The following is a 25,231-nucleotide window of genomic DNA, read 5'->3' as shown; positions in this document are numbered from 1 at the left end:
ATAGTAGCAGTGTATAAGGACACTGTGATGTGTTGCTCAGATCTCCCTTCAAGGATGTACCTGTTGACCCAGCTGCTGGGAGCCCTGTCAGTAGGCAACCTTCAGCTGGTAGCCCCCTTCTGGTATTGCTTAAGCTGCAGAGAGCCACCTTGCCTAAGGTCACACCTTTTCCCTGATGGCCAATGGTAATGGATCTTGGCCCAGTTTTAGACAACTGGGAAGACTCAGTCTAGCTCTATAGCTCCCCTGGTGTTGACTGAGGCTGTTGTTTACTGGGCCTTCTTCACAGTTCAACTTTTTCCTCTCCCAATCCTGCTTCTTTCCCTACCCTCTCATTGATGTTGATCCCAATGGCACTTCTTAATAAACATCCTGCATGTCAGACTCCATCCCAGAGCCTGATTCCCAGAGCACCAGCTGTGACACAATGATTATGAGCATCCCTGATGTTTGCATGGGTTGCTATCAATCAGAGTCTAAGACTACAAACAACAGAGAATGCCTCTGGGTTGTTGGGAGAATGTAAGCTCCATGAATGTGGGGATACTCATCTGTTTTATTCACTAATCTATTGCAGACATGTACAAAGGAAAAATATATTGAAGGGATATAGAGTAACTAAGAAATGACAGGGAGAACCAGAGACATAGGGTTGGAAGAACAGGAAAAAAATTAAAAAGTTTTGAAACCCAGGACTGCAGCCCAACTCAAACCTGCAGGGAGGACGTTGCCACTGTAGTGGGCATCTCCCTTTGCATCACTGCCTCTGAAAACCACACGCTGCTGCGTCCCCTGCTGAAAGGAATCCCCCACTGCCCATTTTTATTCATATCACTTTCTTCAGAATTAAAATCCAGAAAGGGGTGTCATGTATCCTAATCCTGGCTCTCAGGGGCATGGATCTTTTTAGCTGTGGGAATGGGAGATGAGCCCTGTTCCTCTCTAGGACTTTTGAAATCAGGAACTCCCCAAACAGCAAGGGGAGTTCAAAAGCTGGGCAGCCAAAAACATGTAAAATTGTAGCTTCTAAAACTGTACTATTAGGCAGTAGCATGCTAGTAAATGTTTAACTAGAACTCCAGGGGAAAGAAGCATTGATTTGTAGTATTTGCCAATTTGGGGGATGAAAGTGTCCCACATGTCTAATTTCAAGCTATCAATGTGATGTTTCATAACACAGAGTTGGGAGGAGATGAATCCAATTCTCTCTCATGAGCCAGCCCATGAATACCATCGCAGTATGATGATAGTTATATATTTGATTTTTCCTTTACAAAAAAATGACAACAACAAAAAAATCCCACGATCCTCTTTAGTTAAAACCCTTCACAGCTGATCATCATGGAAGGAATGTCTGTACCTGCTAACTCCGCCACCTCAAATTATTCATTCCTCACCTCTATGTTAAGTCCATCTACTCTAATATATAGCATCTAATTAGTCCTGGTGGCTAAATTCCCTCAACTCTTTTCTGTACTTTTTATAGCATTCTCTACCTGCAAATTGTATTCTTTATGAAACTCTTCTATTAGTGTCTGCAACACCACATTCTTCTGTGGTCTGATTCAACCTTGTCTTTCTCAGTCCCGTTTATAAAAGGCCATTTTTCTGTCCTTCTCTTGAATGCTAGGCTTTCCCATGGCTCTGTCTTGGCCTATCTTCACAATCTACACTACCATCTATGAAACGGAGACTCCTAATTCAGCCCTAATTCTTTCCATTGAGGTCCAGACCTATACAAGTAGATGGAACTGCTTTTGGACAATTTTACCTGGATGCCTCCTGGGCATTTCAAATTTGACATCCTTAAACCTGACCCTATCTCTTTCCACCCATTTTATTCCTTGCTCCATCCCCCATCTTTTCCCACCACCCCTAGCCAAATCTTCTCCTTATATTTTCCTTATGAAAACCAGAAACATGTGGTCTGCAAGTCCTCTCCCTAACCCACATCAAATTATCACATAGTCTCATAGATTCTTTCATTTGCAATATCATGGCCTAAGATAAAGCCACCATTAACTCTTGATTAATGAAATATCTTCTTTATTGGCTTTCTTGCTCTACTACAAGTTATTTACCTCAATAAGTTATTTGAAAAGTGTTCTTGTTCAAACAGACATCTGATATTGCCACATTTCTACTCAAAATCCTTCAATGATTCTCAAAAGTTCTCAGGAAAAGAAATTATAGTTCATTAGCAAGACTTTCATTGTCTGTATTGCTAATTGCCAATCCTTATCCTTCTGTTACACAGCAGTAAAGTGATTTTAGGAGTTGACTCTTGCTTTAGAGGTAGACCCTATTTAGCCTAGCCAATCATGATGATCCCATCCCTGTGTCAATGATTGACTTAGGAACCCAGGGCTAAGATCATTGATGCTTGGTGACATTTATTGATGGAACTGTGGGTATAATGACTAGGCTGAGCCCATCTAAGACTGAAATGAAAACGCTTTATTGTACAAATAAGAGAGTTCTTTTGCTTCCCATGTTAAGGAGGGGGAAAAAAAAAAATAGCCTTAATTACTCTTGGCTGCTACCTTAATAGACTGAAATTGATGTGTGAAAGACAAAGCAGAATAGTGGAAAAAATCAATAAACCCTGAGCATGCCTTGATTTATCTTACCTTTTAAAAGTTGATTTGAAATCATCTGAAACATTATAAGATTCTTTAAGAGTAATTAGTCCCTTTACCTCTCCTTATTTGTCCTCTTGCATTAAAAGTGTTGTCTGAGGACCAGCAGCATGGGTGCTACCAGAGAATTGGTTAGAAATACAGAACTTCAGGCCCCACCCTAGATCTACTGAATCTGAATCTGCATTTTAATAAGACTCGTAGGAGATTATATGCTCATTAGAGTTTGAGAAGTACAGCTTTGACTAGTGGTTCTTGAAGTGTGGCTCCCAGACTAGCAGCATCAGCATCAGTTAGGATCTGATTAGGAACACAAATGCTGAGGCCTCCAGACCTATGGAATCAGAAATTTTGGGGGCAGGTCCCAGCAATCTATGTTTCAATGGCTTTGTCACTTCTCCTCCAATACCATTTGTATTTTTAGGCAATGCTGCTACAATCTGTCTCTAGACACTCTTTGAGAACTATTGGTTACAACCACTATTTCTTAAATTTAGCTGTATGCTGAAATCACATAGAGAACTTTAGAAATTACTTACATCTGTATCTTATCCTAATAGAATTCTGACTTAATACATTTGCAGGGTAACCTGGGCATTGGGAGTTTTCGAAGCTCATGAGGCAATTTAATTTTCAGCAAATCTGAGATCACTGATTTATACTCTAACCATATTAAACTACTTTTGCTGTTTCTCCACAGCCACAAAGCTTTCTCTTTAATGAGACCAGATAGCTTATTTTTCCCCCTCTCGCCTTTCCTTTCTTTATCTGGCTGACTTGTATTTGCCATTTACGACTTTGTGCAAGTATCACTTCTTTCCAGAAGCTTTTCTTGATGGCCAAGTTTGGATTCAGTGCCTCGCTGTGTACTCTCGTGGCAGCCAGAGCAGCTCTCACATGGTACCTGCCTTCATTTCTTCTGACCTGTCTTCCTCATGGAAGTCTTTCTGAGTTAGCCATATACCCAGTTTCATTCCTCAAGCCTAAACAAAAACTGGCACTCAATAAGCATTTGTTAAATATCAGGGCAGGGGTTGTGTCTTCTACTTCCTTGGTGATTATCATAGTTCCTCAAAAAATATTTGTTAAAGGTTTCATAATTGCTTCTTACAGGAACTCTTTTCATTTGAAAGCCCCCAAATAAAACTAGAAATAAATGCTATAGAAAATTAGGAAAATTAGGGGAAAATAAAACTAGGGAAACTTGTTTAACACAATCAATTTCCTGCTGTATGAGGACTACACATTGTGTAAATTGAGCAATTTTTCAGCGGGACCAGGATGTGGGTTCTGACTAAGACTGGGTTACCATGATGACTATATATAACATCGATATGATTAAGAGCTCGGGTTGGGGGGCAGACAATCCCAGCTTTGCCACTTACTCACGGCGTGTCTCTCGGAAGCTGCTTGGCTTTTTTTAAGGCTCAGAGTCCTTACCTCTAAGATTGGTTTAGTAATGTTTGCCTCACAGGGATATGTAAAACTTAAATGACATAATAGTTTTCAGGCTCATAGCACATAATAAGTGTGGTGCATAATAATTACTCCACGTATGGGAGCTAAGAGCTAATAGAGTATTATTAGCTCTTAGTCTAATTCGATTTAGACTTGTGGGTAGAATTGAGTGCCATCTTTGCTGATCAAATTATTATTTTTTTATTTTTAAATTTTATTTTTGTTTAAAATATTACAGATGTCCCTTTTAATCAAATTATTTTTTAAATATAAGCTTGGTCTCCTCAAACTCTTCATGTTTTATCTTTAACTCCTGATTATCCATGGGCAAAAGCAGAAAGAAACTTCCTCCACACCTTCTCCTTCCCCCCTATCTTCACAAAACTGTGCTTTTAGAGATATTAGTTTTGATTCTTTCTCTAGAACAATAGCTGCATTACAAAGTAAAGAAAACTTCCAAAAGATGGCCAGAAGGAACAGAAAGATGGGGAGGGGGGCTAATTTGTATATAACTGGCTCACGCAACAAATGATTGATTCTAATTAAAAGTCCCAGGGATGCAGACTCCCACAGCAGACACCAAGCGATGCAAGAGGAAAAGAATCATATAATTCCCCTGGAGACTGAGCTGTGGCCCACCGCCATAAAATATAGCCCTTTGTGTGCCTAATGCTGAACCAGGGTACATTAAGACAAGAAGTGTTTATTTTATAGGCATCAATAAAGTGAAAGCATAAGGTGTATGAACAGAATTGGGCTGGTCAAGGACAGCTAATTCCTGCAAATACCTTGTTACTCATTGAATGTAAATGATCTACTTCTGCATTTTATCATGTTTACACAGTGATATTTTGTGGTGGCTGCTTCCAGGTTTATGTGTATTTTTAATCTGGGAAAGTCCAGGGCTTATTCACTCTTCTGTTGAATAAAAGGTCATTGGTAAAAATCAGGAACCAATCTAAAACAAGAGAGAGATGGCAAGTTTTGCCAAATGTGTACCAACTTATTTCAATATTTGCTTAAACATCCATTGTCTTGAAACAAGAAATGGCTTCTCACATTGCAAATAAAAGATCAGATGTTTTGATGGGGTAAGCAGCAGCAATAACAACAAAACAGTACCCTCAAATGGTGCTGTCTGCTTTCATTAGCCGTGGAGGGACACTTTTGTGTGGATGCAGTGGGTAGAAGGGAGTAGGGTGAGAGGAAAATAAGCAGAACCTCAGACTTCAGATATCATATTTTATTTAAATGATCTGTCTTCCTGTGAAGTCTTTACTATGCATTATCCCCATTTTACAGATAAAGAACTTGAAAATCAGCAAGTCTGACTTATTTGCGTAGACTCACACAGCTAGTAAGCTATAGGGTTGGTCACTAAGCCTGGGTTTATCCGTTTAGGCTAATCCTGAGCTTTTCTCTACAATATAAACTTTTTTTTGCTTCTTCAGCAAAAAAAAAATTTTTTTAAATGTGGGCATGTGTGTTTTCTTTATTGTACAACTTAACACCTGTAACAGATGAGTTCATTAGCATCTAGTGGTTAAAACATGGGCTTACTTCTAGCTTTACCAGTCATGTGACCTTTTACAAATTTGTTAAACTTCAACTTGAAGTTCAACTTTAAACTTGAACATCAGTTGCCTGATCTGTACAATGGAATAATGTTAGTAGCAGGATCGTTGAGCAGATAAAAATAACAATCATGAAAAGCCCTAAGCACAGTGGTTGGAATATGATAAATGCCCAATAAATGTTAACTGCTGTTTGCAAGTGCATTCTGTGCTCAAGACTTTAGCTAAGGTGCTCATAGAGGATACAAAGTTGAAAAAGATGTGATTATTGTCTTTGAGGAAATTGGCCAGAAAATAGAGAGAAACTGCCTTTAGGTACAGTTTATGGGTTTAATACAGAGAGGAAACATTTGGGGGTATTGGATTTTGTAAGATGAATAAATGTGTGTTTTACATACCTGAAAAAAATTATCATTTTCCTTTGGAATTTCTACAACATGAAAAGTCATCCCACTGAATTTCAACTCATTAATATTATCCTACCAAACATCCTGTTCAAGGGCAGAAAAAACTGTCTACTAGATGACAGACGCAGAGTGGTGTAGGAAGCTAAAAAAATATACTGAGTTATCATATTCATACTTTCAGAAATATGAATTTACATGTAAGAATAAGTATATACATATATAAATTATATATATATATAATATATAATCTGAATCTGTTTTGCAATGCAACATTTCTTTTAAATATATATATATCCTTATTGATTTCAGAGAGAGGGAGGGACGGGGAGAGAGAGATAGAAACATCAATGATGAGAGAGTCATTGATTGAGCCCACAGCCTGGGCATGTGCCCTGACGGGGAATCGAACTGCAATCTCCTGGATCCTGGGTTGACGCTCAACGGCTGAGCCACGCTGGGCCGGGAGCAATGCAACATTTCTAATGTCAATATTCCCGGCAAGGCATTAGCAAATTTTTTGAAGTTCTTTATCATCTGTTACCTTGACCAATTCTCAACCACACCCCAGAGGGACCTTCAATTCTCCTAGAGGGAAAAACAGAAGTTTACAGGAAAAAAACCACTTTACAATTCTCTCAGCCTATTTTTTTCATTTCTAGTCTTCTTCCTATTTTCTCTTTCAAAAAACCTGGCATTTGATAGCAGTTTGCAGTCGAATAGCAAACTACTCAATTTCGTTTTGCCCAGAATACTCAAATAAGAGATATACCTTCAAGAAAGCAATTTGTGGGGAATTTATTTCCTAAACATTTTCCATTTGGGCATTAGATGGAGTAAGCCACTGGGAGTTCGGCGGTGCGGACTCTGGTGCGTGAGTGTGTAATCTGACCGTGCGGCCTACTCTGCAGGGAGTGCGGCAGTTCAGCAGTATGTCCTTTACCTCTTTGGCAGAATTTCCCCGAGCAAAACAATAAACGAAGTGAAGTTGTTTTCCAGGGCTCTTATCTCTCCTTCGTGAACCTTTGCACGCTTCTTCCCTTAGCCCTGGCCACTTCTGTAACTCCCAACCTCCGCAAGTAACCACAGCCGCCACAAAAGCAGCACAATCACAGGAGGGCAGTGCTTCCACTGTCTGTCTTCACTCTTCCTCTTAATCCAAAGCTGCTCTTCTCAACACATTTATAGATTCACATAAAGTTCATATAGTTCATATGGTTCATGTTAAGGCGTGACTGTTGATAAGGCTGCCACTTTTGCCCATCCAGGCTTATTGAGTAAGGGATAAGAAGCCTTAGGCAAATAAATGCCGCCTAATGTGTAATTTCAAACACGAAGTGAACAAATAGAAAATATATACAGGAGGAAGGTGGGCTAGACGGGGAACTTTTAGCTGACCCCAAAATAAGGTAGCTATGAATCTGTATATGCTTAAGGCAGGTACTATATCATACTTAAGTAGCTGTGATGACCTTTGTTCCAACATTTAAAGCCCCCATTCCCCAAGCGAAATACTGCTTTTACTTTTACGGGGAGATCACAGGGAGATGGCCCCAAACCCAATGTAAGGCAATGATAGTGATAAAAGGCCCTTTGCTTTGGATCTGATTGAGAACCAAGGAGTCCTAAGGACAGGGAGTTCTGAGACAGGTGGAGGGAATGAGCCACTGTGAGCTGTGTGCTTGCCCTTTCACCCAAGTTCACAAAGCAGACAAGCGACTCCTGCTCCCTTGGGGAAGGAAACACCGAGGGCTGGTGAGTGGCAGGAGTTGAGCCTCCTGCTAATTCCCTTCCCTGCTGGGCAGTGAAGTGGAAATTCCTTCCCTTCTATGAACTTGAGAGTCGGGAATGAAGGCAAAGCCTTTCCGGAAGGCTCACTGTGGGGCAGGCTCTGCACCCTGCTCTTCATCTGTGCTATTGCATGCCAACCCACAGCACCCTGGGGGGTGGCGTCACTACCCTCAGGGTTAAGATGGGTCTCCTCTGGCGGAGAACTTGCCTGAATGGCTCCACGGTAAACTGAATAAACTGGAAAACCACTTCCACTGGCCATAAAGCGAATGCCCTTTCCACCGTGTAGCATTTTCAGTATCTTCAACCTTCTGTAACACAAGCTTAGGCTATAGCTCTACCACTCTAATTTCATCAAAAGTTTCTTTCTTAACCTCTGTCCTCAAAACACAAAAACACACTTATAACCTTTTTATTTTATTTTATTATTTTTTTTATTAACTTAGCCCCTTCGGCACAAATGGAGAAGAATCTATTTCCAAGTTTGGTCGAAAGCCCTTTTTCCCTCCTCATCATAGAATCAAAAATGCCACATCACGCCCACTATCAACTACTGACTGAGGCCACGCTCCCTCTTCCTTACACACATCAAACGTGTCCTATCTGTGAATTGATGCCCACAGGCTGATGGCATTTCCTTAAATCTAAGGTACAGGAATTGCTCACTGGTAATACATTCAAAAGAAGCAGGGTTATAAGATATATGACGGGACAGTCCTTCTTTAGTTGATAAGGAAGTGAGGGGGCGTCAGACACCGGTGCCTCCGCGGAGCTTTATGGAGCAGTCGACCTTGAGACTCTGCTGTATGTAAAGATTAAACTGCAGCTTCTGGTTTACAGATTTATAGGGCTTTACAAATACCTTACCTTCACTATTTGTGCTTTTATCTACTTCTGCACTTTAGTGCTGCTCTGTGTCCAGTGATAGTCTTTATAAACACAGAATGCCAAGAGATTAAACGGCGAAAAGGAGTCATAGGTTTCCTTTGTCATTTTCGGTGTCTAAACGTTTTAATAGAAAGGCACCCCTTCCATCAGTTAGAGATCCACGGAAAATACCACCCCTCGCCCCCGCACGGGTGACAAGCACTTCACAAATCACAGGCCCCCGGCAAAGGCAAAGGCAAAGGCAAAGGCAAAGGCAAAGACGAAGGAGTAGCTAGTTATGGTGGAAAATAGCTAGGCAATGATTAGCAGTTTGTTGCACATGCACAAAATCTAAATAAATACTTCATTTGATACATCCAGCACATTGGTGAATAAATATAGTTCCCCTCATAACAAGGGGACTATTGTTTTGGTTTCATGTGAGTAAGGACAGCCACATCAGTGTAGAAGATGAATTTTTAAAAAAGGAAATGCAAAAATGTTTAGGCCCCATCTGGCGTGAATGATTCTAATATTACAGAATCCTTCACAAAAGACAGGAAATGACAATGTTGGAATAAAATACATTAATATTGGAAGAAGAAAGAAAACAGCAATTAAATATGAGGAGGTGGCCTGTTTCCACTTGCCCTGGATATGAGGAAGTATTGTGCATGCTCATGTCTTCCTGCTCCTGAGGTCCCTGTTGTCACAGGGGAAGCTACTAAACCATGTGAATGCAACAACTTGAGGGAAAACAACATTTCGGACAAAAAAATTAAGTTTCTAATCCCCAGTTCTACCTACTCAGCAAGAGCTATAATCAACGTATCTTTTTTTTTTTTTACTTGAAAAAAACAATTTGTTTTTTTTCTTTTGATTCATTCTTAAAAGTTTATTTTTAAATTATAGTTGACATACAGTATAGTATTAGTTTTAGGTGTCCAACATAGTGATTAGACATTCATTTATTTTCTGATTTTCAGTGAATTTTATAGGCCACTTATCATTCTGAGTTTCAAAATTCTTTTTTATCATCTAATATGTTTTTAAAACCCAACCAATAGCCAAATAATCAAATGAAACCTATTTCTAAATAGAGACTCATATATGGGTTATGGCATCAATTTAGGGCTTTCTAAATGTGAATTGTTTTAAAGACTTTCCTTGAAAAGATGTGTCTTAAAATTACAGGGATAAAAATACATTTTAAAAAATTGTCATAAGACTTTGTGGATTGAAATCCTGAAAAGTTAATCAGATGCTAATGCGCATAGGTCCTGTCAGAGAGTCTAAGCAGAAACTTTCAGGTAAATTGGCACCTTGTAATTTTAACAATTATTGAACTTTTCACAATATTCTCTCCCCATAAAGTGCTTTGCTATGTTCATAAATGTCTGTGTTCTCATTTTTGAAAAAAGGAATTTCATTCTTTTATCATAAGTATATATAGGTAAGGAAATTCCAGTGAAAGGTAATGGAATACAATTTGATAAACCACCAACTGATATTAATTTTGACAGGTAAATAATTTTTAATCACCAGTTATTTTATTATGCTTTCTTTAAGAAAACATAATATATATGTTTATATAGATATAGCAGTATGAGAGAAAAAGACAGAGAGAGAGAGAGAGAGAGACGGAGAGAGAGAGAAAAAAATTTTGCAATTGACTCACATGATTGAAGAGGCTTGGTGAGCCCAAAATCTGATGGGGTGGGCTGGCAGGCTAGACTCAGGGAGGACTTGCAATTCAAATCCAAAGGCAGTGTGCTGGCAGAATTTCTTCTTGCTCAGATGAGGTTAGTCTTTCTTTTTCCCCCAGTGCTGCACACCCCCACAAATGTCACAGAAATCTTGGGGAGAGCTTTGGTCTTTCAGTGGGCATGGAATTAGGGATCTGATCATCTGCATGTAATATGGATCTTAGGAGTCATGGAAGCCTTCCGGTTACCCGTGTTACTGAAGCTATTTTCTCTACCTTTACATTTCTCTAACACCTTGGTCAGTTCTGATAGTGCTTATCCATTTATATTTTATACTGTAGAAACTGTATTTATCTACCTAATAGGCTGTAACCTATTTTTGGTTAGAGATTATGCCTTACGTACAATTTTTGTGTCCTATATCAATTATCATAATACCTACACAGTGTAGTAACTCAAGTATATGCTTTCTCCTATTCTATGTGTGTAAAGGTTGTTACTACTAACCATAATAACATTGACTTGTTATGAGTAGCTGAATAAATATGCTTTATGAAATTTCCTAACCATTTCCCCATGTTTTAGACATTTCAAATATATAATTTAAATGCTCATTTAAGATACATAATATTGTTACATATATTATGAAAGAATCAACATCAATGTCCAAGTGACTGTGTGGATTCCCCCTGAACATATTACAAAGCAATGGCTCTAAATCATCAATGAAAGGTGAAGTGGGGTCCACAGACCCTAGTTCAGCAACGGGATATACTGGCCACACTAATGAAAGCTTTAAGGGCTCTGAAGATGATCCATATTACACATCTACACCATCGCCTGGTCTATGGTCAAGTTTAAGAGTTCAGAGGAGTCTGAGGCAGCAGCAAGACTACCCTTGAGATTCTGGAATTGATCTGAATCTTTGGTTCAGTTTGAAAGCTCTAAGGAACCTAGACATCACAGTAGCTCATTACACAGACTTACCGTGCCTTGCAATCCTCTCCAAAGTACTGGATTGCAATATGTGCACGTAAACTGTAGCTATACTAAGAGAAAAAGGGGCATTGTGATGGGCATACACGTATTTAAGCAATTCTGGGGTATCCCGGAGTGAACCTATTTTTAGTATACCTGCTGCTGTCATCATGGTCTCATAAAACTGAGCTTCACACACACACACACACACACACACACACACACACACACACACACACTCACACACTCACACACTCACACACTTAACACAGTGAAACTATAAAAGAAAAAGATTATGTAAAAGTTGTTTCTGTACAAAGAAAATGTAATTTCTTTCAGAAATAGACAACCACTCAAGTGTATGACTGTGTAGGCATTCATTGGTGAATTTAGACTAAACAGGAAGTGATGTAAATTATACTTATTACACTGTTGGGAGAGAAATATATTAAATCCAGACAGCACTAGGACAAAGCACAAGGAACTCATTGTGTTGAAGGAAATCATGCAACTTTGGGTGGGAAGACAATGCACTATATGGTATGAAAATCATCAGTGGCCCTTTGGGACTAAAATAATTTTGTAGGGAGTATAATTTTGTCCTAGCACTGAAATACTTTTTCTGCTTGATAAAGCCCCAAGGTATTCTAATCTTAAACACATTACTGTTTCTGAGCTTTTAACTATTTCATGCTGTTGTTTTGTAGTCATTAAATTGGAGAGAATAAGAAACAATGAAGATATCAGCGCTGAGATTAGAAATCATAGCTCAGGTGAAACACCCAGAATAAAGGTGAGGGTTGAGAAGGTTATGGAATGATCTAGCACCTATATAATTCCACTTATTGTTGAAGTATCCAGGAATCAACTGGTAGAAGAAGTATTGGCAAATATTTACCATGAGAGTGAAAACAGTGTTGTGATCTATTCCATGAGATTTGTCTCACTGGCTTATCTTTATGACAAAACCTTTTGTGGTGAATTGGAATTGGAAGAACAAACGAATAAAACAAAGCTGGAGAGCTGGTTTGGCTGCTTGCAGGTTTAATGAGAACTCTCAGAAAATCAGGCCAAAGACATAAATCTAATACCCACCTTACCATTTTGTTACAAAATCATATCCAAAATGAAGGAACTGAGTGAATTAGGTTCAGCCCTAGTTACCACCATGCTTCACCAGAGTGCAGATCAGGATAGGCTTTAATAATTTATTGGCCCCTGCCTTAATGGAATATTTCTAAAATAGCCTAACTAAAGTCTTCACAAATAATTTAGTAAAAATGTACTGATGGTTTATTGCCTCAATTTTCAAACAATCTTACAATTTTCAGGGAATGATTTCTTTTGTCCAGTTGATGCTGATAGCCACAAAGGGAAGCTCTCACTGGGAAAGAAAAATCGCTCCCCTAGGATCCTTTCCTAGAGCTCAAAGCAGCAGGATTTGGGAAGTCAAAGCCATGGTACACTGATCCCACCAGCTGATGCGGACGCAGTGTGCTCTCCCAGGATGGAGTGTGGCCTCCAGCCGCCCCGGCTCCCTCCACAGTGTCTCTGAATGGGGCAGAACGATTTCACAGAACTCAACGTTCATTTGGAAATGGATTTCACCAGTGATAAAGTTAATCAAAATTAATTTCAGTCTCTGATTTTTATGCGTTATTAAACTACACTATGGTTTGCTGAGTATGAAATGAAGGCTAGTATTTGTTTGGTTTATTTATATTTATTTGTACACATACAATCAATGGTATTTTTTGAAAATTTCTATGATACTTGTTGCTATTAACTTTCCCTTTCACCTTGACCCCTGCTCCCCACCTCCATTCTTTTTCTATCACTTAACCTATACCCTTTTAGCAGACACCGATACTTGAACCAAACTGACTAGGAAAGTTGCCTAAACTCCGTGCCTCACTTTCTCATCTGCAAAATTAGCATAATAGCAGAATGTAACTCAAGATTTTTATAATGAAAAATGGGACCATATAATGCTTAGAATACTCCCTGAAATGTAGGAAGTACTCAAATATTATTTCCATTATCATCTATCATGTGTCACTATTCTCTGTAATCGTTAGTGTTTACTACCATACCCCTTTGTTAGAATGGATATTTCTAGCAGATCTTCAGTTGAAAGACAATCTATAGAAGATACTTAAACATTTTTCAAGTGCTTATTTTAAAATTTTACTCATTAATGGTCTTAATTTCAAAAGCTTCTACAATCCAGTTTTCTTTAAAATTTACAGAAATCGCCTAGCCTTGGCATGTGCTTAATGATCATTCTACATTTAAATGACATACAAAGTCTGAAAAATTATAATTAATGGAGATTCAATTTTAGCCCATGAAAAGTGCATTTTTTATATCACTTTATATTTCCGGATCTTTTTTAGTTTTACATTCATTAAAATATTGTTAGGAATCCCTCTTCAGGCGCTGTCTGTTATGAAATAAAAGCCCAGTTCATTTTCTAATGTAGAGTCAATCTTGTTCTGTGCTTTAAATTACTATAGAGAACTGGTAAAACTTTTCATAACAAAAGTTTAATTAGAATTGTTAATAAACTATGATTTCCAAAGTGTCTGAGTCAGCCTTAGTAATAATTAGGGAGTTTTGTTCCATACAAAATGCTTTATTTAACCTTCATGCCTTCATTCAGATAATTATACAAATGCATACAGTTAAAGGTTTAAACTCTATTTCAGTTCACAGCTCAATTCATAGGAGAGTTGAATACAGAAAAGCAATGCACCAACAGAATATGTCTGAGACACCATTAAAAACGATAACACTTGTTCATTTAATCTCTGAGAATAGACTGGAATAATCATCCTCTGAGAGAATCTCATTAGGAGGGTCTCCCTTTACATTTTCATAGGGAAAAAAAAAATCACCATTTTACAGTAAAAGGAAAAAAGCTCTGAGTATATTTACAATACATACACTATACATAAATACAAGAACAACACTTACATAATATTAATAAACTTATAACAGAGTTTGCCTAAACACTACAGAGTATATAAATGCAGAGAAAACTATTGGGAAATTAGACCTTTAGATAAGCTGAAGAAATAAATTCCTTTGTAATTAAAACTCTGAACAGAAAACCAAATGAAGATTTAAGAAATGAACACATTTGCTTGCCAGCATCATTGGGGGGTTTTATCATTTAATGGATAGGACCTCCTCTGGGCACTCTAACTCTCTGGGGTCAGACACCCAAGTCTTCTGTAAAATTACATCCGACAAGTGAATCAGATGCAGCACATCTATTCAATTTGCTGTTCAGGGATTTCAAACCTAGAATAACTGTTTTGTAGCCTAAAGGATGTTTTTGTATTTTTACACAGGTAGATCTTGTAATCCAATCGCCATGTATAATGAGCTAAGTGTTAAGGAAAAGGGAAAAGATGCCTGCTTGATTTGGCTGAAGATGATATTTTTCTTTATTACCATGTATTTTTTTCAAATACGACTGAGAGATTTATTCAAAAGAATATGACGGTTGAATTGATCCCCCCACCCTCCCCACACACACCAAAAGCAACGTCTAGACTACTACTAATTATAACTATGTCATTTTAAGTGGCAGGTGGGTATCTTAAAGGTGGTCTGTTCTCATCGTTTCACGACACACAATGTTCTGAGTACATTCTTCTATGGACAAACATGAATTTGCTGGTTTCTCTTTTTTTAAAATGAACACGTTATGATACACATAATTGCTTTATGATGCAGGATGACATAATACATAAGACAATGTTTTCAAGCTGGTTTTGCAAGTAGTTATCTCACTTCCACAGAGAGTTGGTTTGCCATGTGATGCAATGTGTCCCACAGACATGAACAAAACAATACAGCCACCACTCCGGGGGGGGGATGGTGATTTTTAAAAATGAACTTTTAAACACAACAAATTGTGGACAGACAAGTTGATAGGAAAGAGCCTTGAATATAGGCACCAGTGCCCCAGTTCAACAAACCCACCCAATGTAATGAAGTTTGAGGAACAAAATAGATACTATAGTCTGGATGTAACTACAAAATTCTGCTATGGAAAAACTAGAAGCACAAGTAGGGCAAAAGCATTTTCTATAATGTTTTATGCGGTATCTTTGGAGCATGAAATTAGCAGAAAGGAAAGATGCTGGTATGTCCTTAAAAATATCTTACTTTTTGATTACTTTGACACTTTTAGTACTAGAATTTGACCCAAATACTACTCTTCTATTCACCCTCATTTCTCAACCAAAAAATCAATCTCTATAAAAGTCTTGGTAAGCCTGCTTTGGAAAAAGCAAAATATAATAATCCACACGAAGAGTTATTGGTTCTTGCTTTACACAAAGAGCAGACTCTCTTGTCTCAAACATTTTAAATTTCTAGAGATGAAGTCTAGAATGAAAAAAGTACTGATGTGACTATTTCCACAATTCATCTCTTTTCACCTCACTAAAAGTTGTGATTTTGTTGCTGAGAAATTATTGCTTGTGAAACCCAATTAACGGAGAGGAGGGCCCCTCTCCGAAGTGGGCTGTGCACACCGAACACTTGCCTTCAGCACAGGAGGGAATCTGTTTATGCAGGTTTTATCTCTTCCCTCAGCCAAGTAACAGGCAGAAAGATCATAATTCAAGAGATTCATTTTCAGCAAAAGAAACACCATGAGAAATGACATTCTCTTAATGTTTTCTAAGTCCATTAGTACTTCTATGAATCAATACTGTCAGAGACCTTGTTCTACACAGAAAAGGAGGAGGGGATTTCATTTCTCTAATGTTGGACAGCTTCTCACAAAAATTCAATTGAACTAACAATACTATAAACAAATTATTTATAAGATTATTTAAAACATTCCCAGGCGGTGCTGTTAGGCGAGAAATCTGAACAGGAATTACCTTCATCTCTCCATGCTCCTCACCTGAATGTTTGCGATCGCTGCCCCATTAACAACTGCGAGGAATGGGCTCTGTCATCCACTAGCTCCATGGAAGTCAAAATTTCAAACGCACCTCAAGCAGACTCTAGCAGGGCTATATAGGTGGAAAGGCATTTAATACATCTAAAGAAATACACAGAATCATAAAAACCCACTCTGGCTAAAATGCTGGGAAGTAGGGAAGAGTTTTGATGATTTTGGATCTTCAGGCCGATCATTTAGTAGGATAGTAGTAAGAGGATACTGACAAGTTCAGGGAGACTTCTGGTTATTGCAACTTGCTTATAGTGACCCTTCACGTGTGACTTTCCAGGAGAAGCCGGATTTCAAATATTCTGTACCACTGTCAAATCACATGCTATCTCATGTCTCTGTATCTTACTTGGAAAATATGATGACTACGCATCCATAATACAAACTACTTTAGAGTCAGATATGGAAAGTTGGCTGCTGGGAACACACATGCAGTGTGGTGTGGTGGAAAGAATACAGGCTTCAGAGCCAGAGCCAGGTTGCTTCCCATCCCCACTTTGCCTTTCACGATTTCTGTGTTTGAGGACGACTCGGCCTCTCTCTGTGCCTCAGTTTCTCAACCATAAAATGTAGCACTGTACAGATGAGAGGTAATGTGTCTAAAAAATTACCCAGTATAGTGCTTGGCACTATACTAAGTATTTAATAAAGAAGAGCCATTATTTCATGGCTTGCTGACTTTTTGACCTTTGACGTTCTGTTAGTACTTTCAGACAACATTCAGAAAACAGCCCAGTCAGAAGACTTGACTTCAGGAAGGTTAAGGAGTCCAGCAGCTTTCCTTTGACACTTCCATTGGTTATTTTACACCCTACCCTGGCTCATTTCCTTCTTTCTGAAGCTTGGAGGAGGAAACAGTAGATGGTTTTCTAGGCCTGTGGTCTGGTTCCAGAGAGCACTGTGCATCCTGGTCATCTTCTGTCTACAGCCCGAGTGTTTAATTACCATCATACTTTTAAAATTGCTCTTACCAAATGTTTGGCTCTAAAAGAGTATAATTTTACTGATAGCCCTCAGTAGGTTGTTTGGGTGGATTTGTGCTGAGATGGCAGGGCTGGAGAATTTCCAGGGCTCTTGTCTATCCATATAATCTCATTGTATATTTCTATTCACGACTCCACTTTTAGCAGTACAATAATTATAGCAAAAAGTTGTGAAGTTCTCAATGTAAATCTGGAAATTTCCAAGACTAACTGCAAACCTTAGCTTACTCTATGTCAGTTATGCCTCAACAGACTTTTTGGGGATAAACCATTCCCAAACGGTTCTTCGATGAGAACAGAAAACATCAGGGAAAAGGAAATAAAGATGGATCTGTGTATCTGATATTAGTTGATAAAATAAAGTAAGACAAACAGATAGTTCTAGTGTTTTGTTCTGAATAAATTGGCTTCTGTTAACTAAGCAAAAGTTTCTGAGGCACACTCAGTGCTTCCTAAGTTTGGGGCAAATCACAGTGAAGTTTTTTTATCTCAAAATTGTAACTGCCATGTGCCATAGTGTATGTTGAAGATAACTTTAATATTCAGGTTTGCATTCTTACATTCTGTAAGACTGAATTAAGAAATGCTAACATAAACAAGATTGGGTATATTTAAGAAGACACAAGAGAATATTTTTGACGGTGTATGAACAGATCCAGTTTACTGTGTGCATACATGCATATGTTTCCCAAATGTAGAGGAAAAAATCCAGTCTGAAGAAGAATTATTGCTGTGTAAAAGTACAGGAATATCTCATTGGTCATAATATTTATTGACAGGCACTTTCAGCTTTTAATTCATTTCTGAAAATGGGCATTAGCTTATTCCTATTGCCAGTATAGATTCATTTAACATGTGGCCAATCCCATAACACTTAATCTTGTCAACATGTAGTTACTCCTACAAGTATTCCCTCTGGAATTAAACAAGAATAAACACCTGTATAGATTTTTATTTTTATCAAGAACTACTTGGTTGAGGAAGAAGATAACTGAGAAAAGAGAACAATTGCTTAGATGCATCTCTTAGCACAAGTAAAATCCTGTGCAGCTATTACCCCCTTTCAGGTAAAGACATTTTGAGTTTGGAATCAGTTGTTTGCAACTTAAAATGAGTTCATTGTGTTTTAAACCATCCTGGCTAAACTGAGACAAGTGGCCACTCCATTTAGTCAAAGCACAAGGAATGTGCTGTGAGAAAGTGGAACACAGTTCCCATGGCAATATCGCTAATTGTGTGTAAGATACACAAGGCATATCTGAACAAGTTTTCTTTTTTTTATTGTGATGAAAACTAGAAGCTCTTTTTCCCAACATACTTCATCAAACTATTTACAACCTCTGTAAAATCTGTGAGTTTGAAAATACTTTTTCCACTATCACATATGTTACGAATACAGTAAAATATCTTCACTCTATTTTTTTTAAAGATGCAGTATCCTCAATTTCATCTTCTTACGAAAATCTGAATTTCTATTGCAATTGCACAGTATTTAGCACATTTAAAGTACCAATGGACATGGGTTGCTAAACAGACATTACTCTATAATGAACCTGTGAAAATATAGTATTTAACAATTTTATGTACACTTCTTAGCTATAAAATGCAGGCAAAGTTATATATAGCATTATAAGCTGATTCCCTAATAAGGTAAATAACTTACATTTGTAGACAGCATGGATTATTACAAATTCATTCTTTTAAAAAAGTTGATTCTTGATATTTATGAGCCTATTGGCTGCTGCATATACAGGTGTGTCTACAGGTGTGCATGGATTGGCGGTGCCGGTGCAGGTAAGTAGATGGCAGTGTGGGGATAAGCAGAAATGTGGTATGGAAAACATAACTTACCAAACCTCATTTTTACACAGAACCAAATCAAAGTGAAATATTTTTAAAAATGAGATGCGCTACCTCAGAAAAACTGAAGGAAGAGATTTGGTCTGTGAAGTGGTGGAATACATGTACTCCCTAAATCTACAGGCATCAATAAAGAGCAAAATCTGAGCTTGGATTATGGACTATGAGCATTAAGGCTTCCTGGGCCTGTTATGATGCGTAAGAGTTATATCATGTTCAGTCCCTTGTACGAAGGCAATAACTCAATGTGTCATGGATGCTGGTATTCTTAACACTGCTTAAATTCTGCCAGTCCTTACTGTCGATGCCAAGACACCTTTATAACAACATTACGGCTACATCTCTAAGCAGTCATAACAGCGTAACAAAAGCGTATTAATACATTTGAAGGCCTCACCTCATCAGATTTATTCAATTGCGGCTTTGGTAAGTATAATAAATAAAGTACAGAATAAGGAATACTGCATCTTTATCCATATACATGTTATCATTCTAATGAACTGATTTCAAAGTACAGAATCATACTTATGTTTAAAACACAAATGGCAACTTGAAGTTTAGAAAAGTTGTACAAAAATGAACAGAGCTTTGTATGAGCTATTCAAAATTTCAACCATAGTAAGAGTGGCCTTTCTCATCTAGAACTGGCATTGTAAACACTGTAGCTTTTTGTAAGATTTCCTACCCCCCTGACAACCCTCTTCCTATTTTCCACTTAAATTTTAAAGTGAAAAAAAAAAAAAGTGCTTTTGTTTTCTCTTTTTTTCTTCAGTGTGGTTTATGTTACTACTATTCAACTGCTTTTTGGAAATAAATGTCCTATAGTGTTTTGTAAAAGTAATGCCAGGCAGTAGGATGATCTTTAGAGTAAAGCCACTCGGAATTTCAGTCTGACTGTTGTAAGAGAACTTACGACAAGTTATCGAGCAGGCTTTTCAGGGTCCACACACAGCTGACAGGACGGGGCTGGAGGAGGGTGGGGAATGGGGATCTTCTTCCTAACCAATTAAGATCAGAACATGAAGAGGGGATCTATTTAAACCGCAAAGCCTGAACCTTATAACTTTTCAAATAATGTTAACTCCCTTGAACTCAATCTCCACAATCTCCACAAAGAGATAGTCAGGGCTGCTGCAGCTTCTCAGCCTTCACCGCCGCCTGTGTGTAAGTTCCCACACATGCACACATGTCCAGCTGCAAACGGACTGAACTGCTTCAAGGTTAAAACCAAGAAATGCTTCTGGTTAGGGAACAACCGACGAGTCCTTCGGATTCTACTTTTCTGTTGTTCATCACCTACTGTGCTTTTCAAAAGAGGCTAGAATGGACATAGGACGAAATGCCTAAATGTATTCCTACTTAAAAATCCAGTTCCTTCTCTCCCAAACCACTTTCCTTGCCATGGGGAAACACTTGTAAAAAAGTCAACAAAGAGCATTTGCTATGTCCCAAGACAAGCCCCAAGGAAGTTTCAGTCCTGGGGAGAGATCAGCAACTCATTCACTACTTGTGCTTGGATCTCTCCTTAGAAGTATTGACATGTCAAAGGGGAAACGGTGCAACACTGACAGGTTTTATCAGTTAACTTACTGTCTCAGTCTGGTCTCCACTTTCAGAGGATGAGAGAAAAATTCACTTTCCTGAATCTTTCTTATATGATTAGAGAGGAGCAGCTCATTTAGTTCTGGGCTAAATTTAAATCAAGCTGTCATTCAGGAAGCTCCCACCGCCTGTCAGTTCTGTGAACTCTAAAAAACCATTTCTACCTGTAACACTCTCAAGCAGAGAAAAGAATTGGCCCTTCTTATGAGAGAAGGCAGAATGGAATCAAGTCTACACTTCACCTGAGTGATTCACCTACCACCTGCCAACTAGGTTCTGGGACTAGTGGAGACAGCTCCCAGGCTACGTTCGACACTCTGTGTTCTTTGCCACAGACCAATAACCAATGCTGGCATGCGTCAGGGAACCTTTTTCTATTCCAAATGGTCACAGGCAATGAGAAGTAGGAGTTGCATACAGTACAGATAAAAAACTTTCCAGCTGGTAAAAAAATCCCAGTGCTTGGTGGGTAGTAGATTGTGTAGCTAAAGAAGCTATTTATCAATTGAACTGCAGCCCTTGTTGGAGGGAAATTGCCTGATGAATTTTTCAGACCTGGCAGAAAATGTAGAGCACATATTTCTGAAGACAGAATTTGACCTGAAAATCATTATGCTGTTACTTGAACATAAAAAAAAAAAAAGCTTTTAATATCATCCAACATAAATTGTCTTTGTTTCAATGTTTATAGTTCTTGCTTCATCATCAGTATAAGATTATCTGAATTAGAAGACAACCCTAAAAAGGATAATTCTGCAACTGGAGATTATTTCAGAATGTTCAAATGGTTAAAAATGAGCTAGTAATATTGTGAGGTTAATTTGTGCAATTCCCAAAATCAAGTGTTCGTAATTAAAATATATTGCAAAGGTCTATATGCTGGCAACGTTTATATCTAAGCTATAAAAAATCTTAACAACAATAACTAAAAACCTCACCAAGCCCCTTAGCCACAAAAAGCTGAAAAAAACCCAGCTTTAGTGGAAGAAAAATATGATAATTTTTCTGAAAGAATGCTTGTTGGTGATGTATTGCTTTGTTTACTGTATACTTTGCTAGATGCCAAAAAGGCTCATAATTTTAGGGGGCTGATGGGACTGTAATTTCCTCTCACCCTCAGCACAGGATGAGTGGGTTCAACATCCCTGCAGATGCCAATGCAGAACCATGGGGTCCTGACACAGTTTAGAAAATGAAATCTGTATAGAAGAACCTATTGGAGAGTCACTTATCCTTGGCTCTCCAAGTGAGGAAACTAGCACCATGTCAGGCTTTCCTCGGGGAGCACGCCCTCTCCACTGACTCGGTTCCAAGGAGAGCTGACCCATTAACCCAAGAGTTAATTCCCTGCTATGCCTCCCTGGCCTAGTCACCAAATAACTGTTTTCAAACAAGAAAAGGGGAGCATAATCTCTAGTTGTGGTAGTCAACCAAGCAGGACAACAAACAGCAGAAAGATTACCTCAGTGCTGTAAATGTAACCAAGACATCTAAAATGCTGGGGTGTTTTTTACAATCCCTTTAGTAAGTATGAAAATTGGTAACGTGAGTCCTCAGTGAAGTTATTGTAGGAAAGTCCTTTTATTCATTATTGCTATTCTCCTCAAGAGGCGCATTATTTCCATCTCTGCTTTGTCTGATTTTTCATGTTCACTGACTTTGCCTGGGCAGCCCCACCTCTTCTTACCTTGGTGCCAGTGTGTCTAAGAAAGTTTTTTTCCCCCTGATTCCTTGTAATCAAATCCTAGGGGCAGGAAGAGATGATGCCTAGGTGACAGAACACTGCAATTTGAAGTGGGGCAGTAGTTTTTTAGACAGGCTCTTCCTATTCAACTACACAACAGCTCTGTGCCAGTCCATGCCAGGGCAGACACCGGGACCAGGCTCCAACCGAAATGTCGCCGCCCCTCTGCGCGGACAGATGAACAAAACAGAATCGAAACAAAACAAAAACAATCAACAACAAACAAATGAAAGACTCAATGTTGGTTTTCTTCGGGGCATGGCATAGTGACAAGCTGCGGGCGCTATCTAGTTGCCGCCATCCCTATTGCAAAGGGCTGCCTGAGTGCCCCTTTATTTTCAGGTAATGAATGGAACCTCTCCAAGAGCTTCTTCTTTTCTACTTTCATGCTGCTTGCTGGTAACAGATTGGATGTGTGTTCTATCTCACTCAGATGGTAACTAAAATTTCTGTAAAAAGAGGTTAAGGGGTGGGACGATGGGAGAACCATCCCAATTTGAAAGGTCTCGCTCGAGCCATCAATTTGTGGCAGGTGACCTTTAAAGTATCAATAACAAAACGTCTGACAGCTCAGAAAATGTACAAGCTACAAACATCTTTCAATGGCAGAGTACACGGCCCGGGAAACAATGCCTGTCTCTTCAGCCTCTGTGCCACGATCTCCCAGGCCAGCGTGCAGTCGTTTCTCGTGGAGTCGCGATGGGGGTTACCTGCAGACCCAGAGGAGAAGGGGTCCTTCTGCCTGCTCTGCTTTCAGACATCGTGGGATGGTGATGCCCTTTCGTGTGAACACTGTGGAGGGGTTCAGCCCTGCTGAACTGGGGGCGGCTGGGAGAGCCAGCTCTCACGCTCAGCTGGACCGGCAGCGCGGCTCACACCAGCATGTGCCTCCGGCGGTGCAGCGCCAAGTGGTCCGAGCGGGAGAAGCTGCGGTCGCAGTCCGCGCACTTGAATGGCTTCACTCCCGTGTGTTTGCGGTAATGCCTCGTCAGTTCATCGGAGCGGGCGAACTTCCAGGTGCAGCCCTCCCAGGTGCACTTGTAGGGCTTCTCCCCTGGAAGAGACAGAGGGACACAGGCTTTGGTGCTCCATCGCTTCTCTGTAATAACCGGGCCAGCGCTATGTACTGGGGAATCGCTCTTTTCAGTGGATTTGCCACTGGGGAAATCCCTTCTCAGGGAAACCTGACCAGCCCGTCAGCAGGTTTGGGGGCAGAGAGATGGTGGGTTCCCTCTGGCCTCTCCTGCCGTGACGTCTGGCACGTTAGTTAACACTTGCATCCTCAACTACAGGCGAATTACTTTGCAGTCAAACTATCAAAAGGCACAGACTGATGGCTCCTGGATAGAAGGGCCGCCGGTAGACTAAAATGGGATGTGAGAGCTCTACCTGCGCTGATGTGGCTCTACGGCTGAAACTCACAAAAACGATAAAGGGTAATTAATTATGTTTTGTTTCAGTACTCCAAAATGGGCATTACTTTGATGGTTTAAGGCTATTTTAGGATACAATGTCCACTTATCAGTCACTGAAAATGCACAATATGTCATTAAAATGTAAAGCACTCTACCACTCCCAGAAATTAGGTATTAAGTACATATTATTCATAAACATCTACTTTTTGCCTGACTATTGGGAAAGAATCCTAGCTATCTTAATAGTGTAAAGTTCAAGTACCTTTTTCAGTGACTTGGGAATTAGAGTGAGCCCTAAGGAATCACAGAATTGGTTCAGTGTAGAAACTCACAGTAAAAAGCAGTCTGAAGAAGTATGTAATTTGACCAGGTCCCTCAGCCAACTTGGAAGGACAGTAAAATATGCAAAGGCTTTGCTGGGAAAAGATACACTATCCATTGTCCAAATCAGCTCCCAAAGGGAGCGGGACAATAGTTGACCCAGGTGTGCTTTTTCCTGGCTCTCATTCAGAATGGGAGCCCTGTCCCCATGCAACCCCACAAAAACTGATCTCTCCTCTGCCCTTCCATCCAATAGTCAACGACATGTTGCTTGGCCCACACGGCCTCTGGTGAAGAGGGCCCAAAAAGGGAAGAGAGCTATTTGTTGATCTGTATGTATAGAGTGGCAAAGTGAGTATTGTTACCCCCACTTTACAGATGAGAAAGCTGAGGCTCAGTGTAGTAAAGTAACTTGCTCAAGGCCAGTAAAAAGATGTGTTTGGCTCCAAATCTAGTGCTTTTCACTATGTAAGAGTGGAATGGGCAATTCTTTTCTCATTTAAACTTTGTCACATCTTCACACAGTTCTGCTTTCTTAGGTACTACCAAATCACTCACTTCCTATTTCTATTAAATCACCTATCGCATTAGAGCATACAGATTTTGTTTAGGTGGCCTTCTCTTCTACCAATTTCTGAGTACATGGAGGTCAAGGATCAGGTCTCCTCTATTTCAGTATCCTCAGAGTCTAGAATAGGCATCATGCAAGTCTTGAATGAATTAATAAAACTGCAACACACACACAGGCACACATACAGGAAATTACTAAGCCCTGTAAATGAGATGTACGAGTAATGCCTATGTGGGAAAACCAGACTGAACTAGACCCTACATTTTGCATTCAACTGTTAAATAAATGCTATCTATTCGCAAATGGCCCTTTCAGAAGTGAGGGAATAATTCAGACCATT

The 25,231-nt window shown here is 39.2% G+C and overlaps 1 protein-coding gene across 11 annotated transcripts in view; it reads right to left on the bottom strand.

Moving 5' to 3' along the window:
• Positions 1–13,947: 13,947 nt before the first annotated feature.
• Positions 13,948–25,231, bottom strand: part of KLF12 (KLF transcription factor 12) — a 389,105-nt gene continuing 377,821 nt past the window's right edge. For all 11 annotated transcript variants that reach the window (XM_081127130.1, XM_081127126.1, XM_081127135.1 and 8 more), the window contains one exon: positions 13,948–23,638. In XM_081127130.1, the coding sequence (XP_080983256.1) occupies positions 23,457–23,638 (182 nt within the window). In that variant the 3' untranslated portion in view covers positions 13,948–23,456. The remainder of the gene's footprint in view (positions 23,639–25,231) is intronic.

Source organism: Miniopterus schreibersii (genome assembly GCF_964146895.1).
Source record: "Miniopterus schreibersii genome assembly, chromosome: 2".
Classification (NCBI taxonomy): domain Eukaryota; kingdom Metazoa; phylum Chordata; class Mammalia; order Chiroptera; family Miniopteridae; genus Miniopterus; species Miniopterus schreibersii.
Note: the sequence above shows the minus strand (reverse complement) of the source record. Positions and strands in the feature narration are given on the sequence as shown.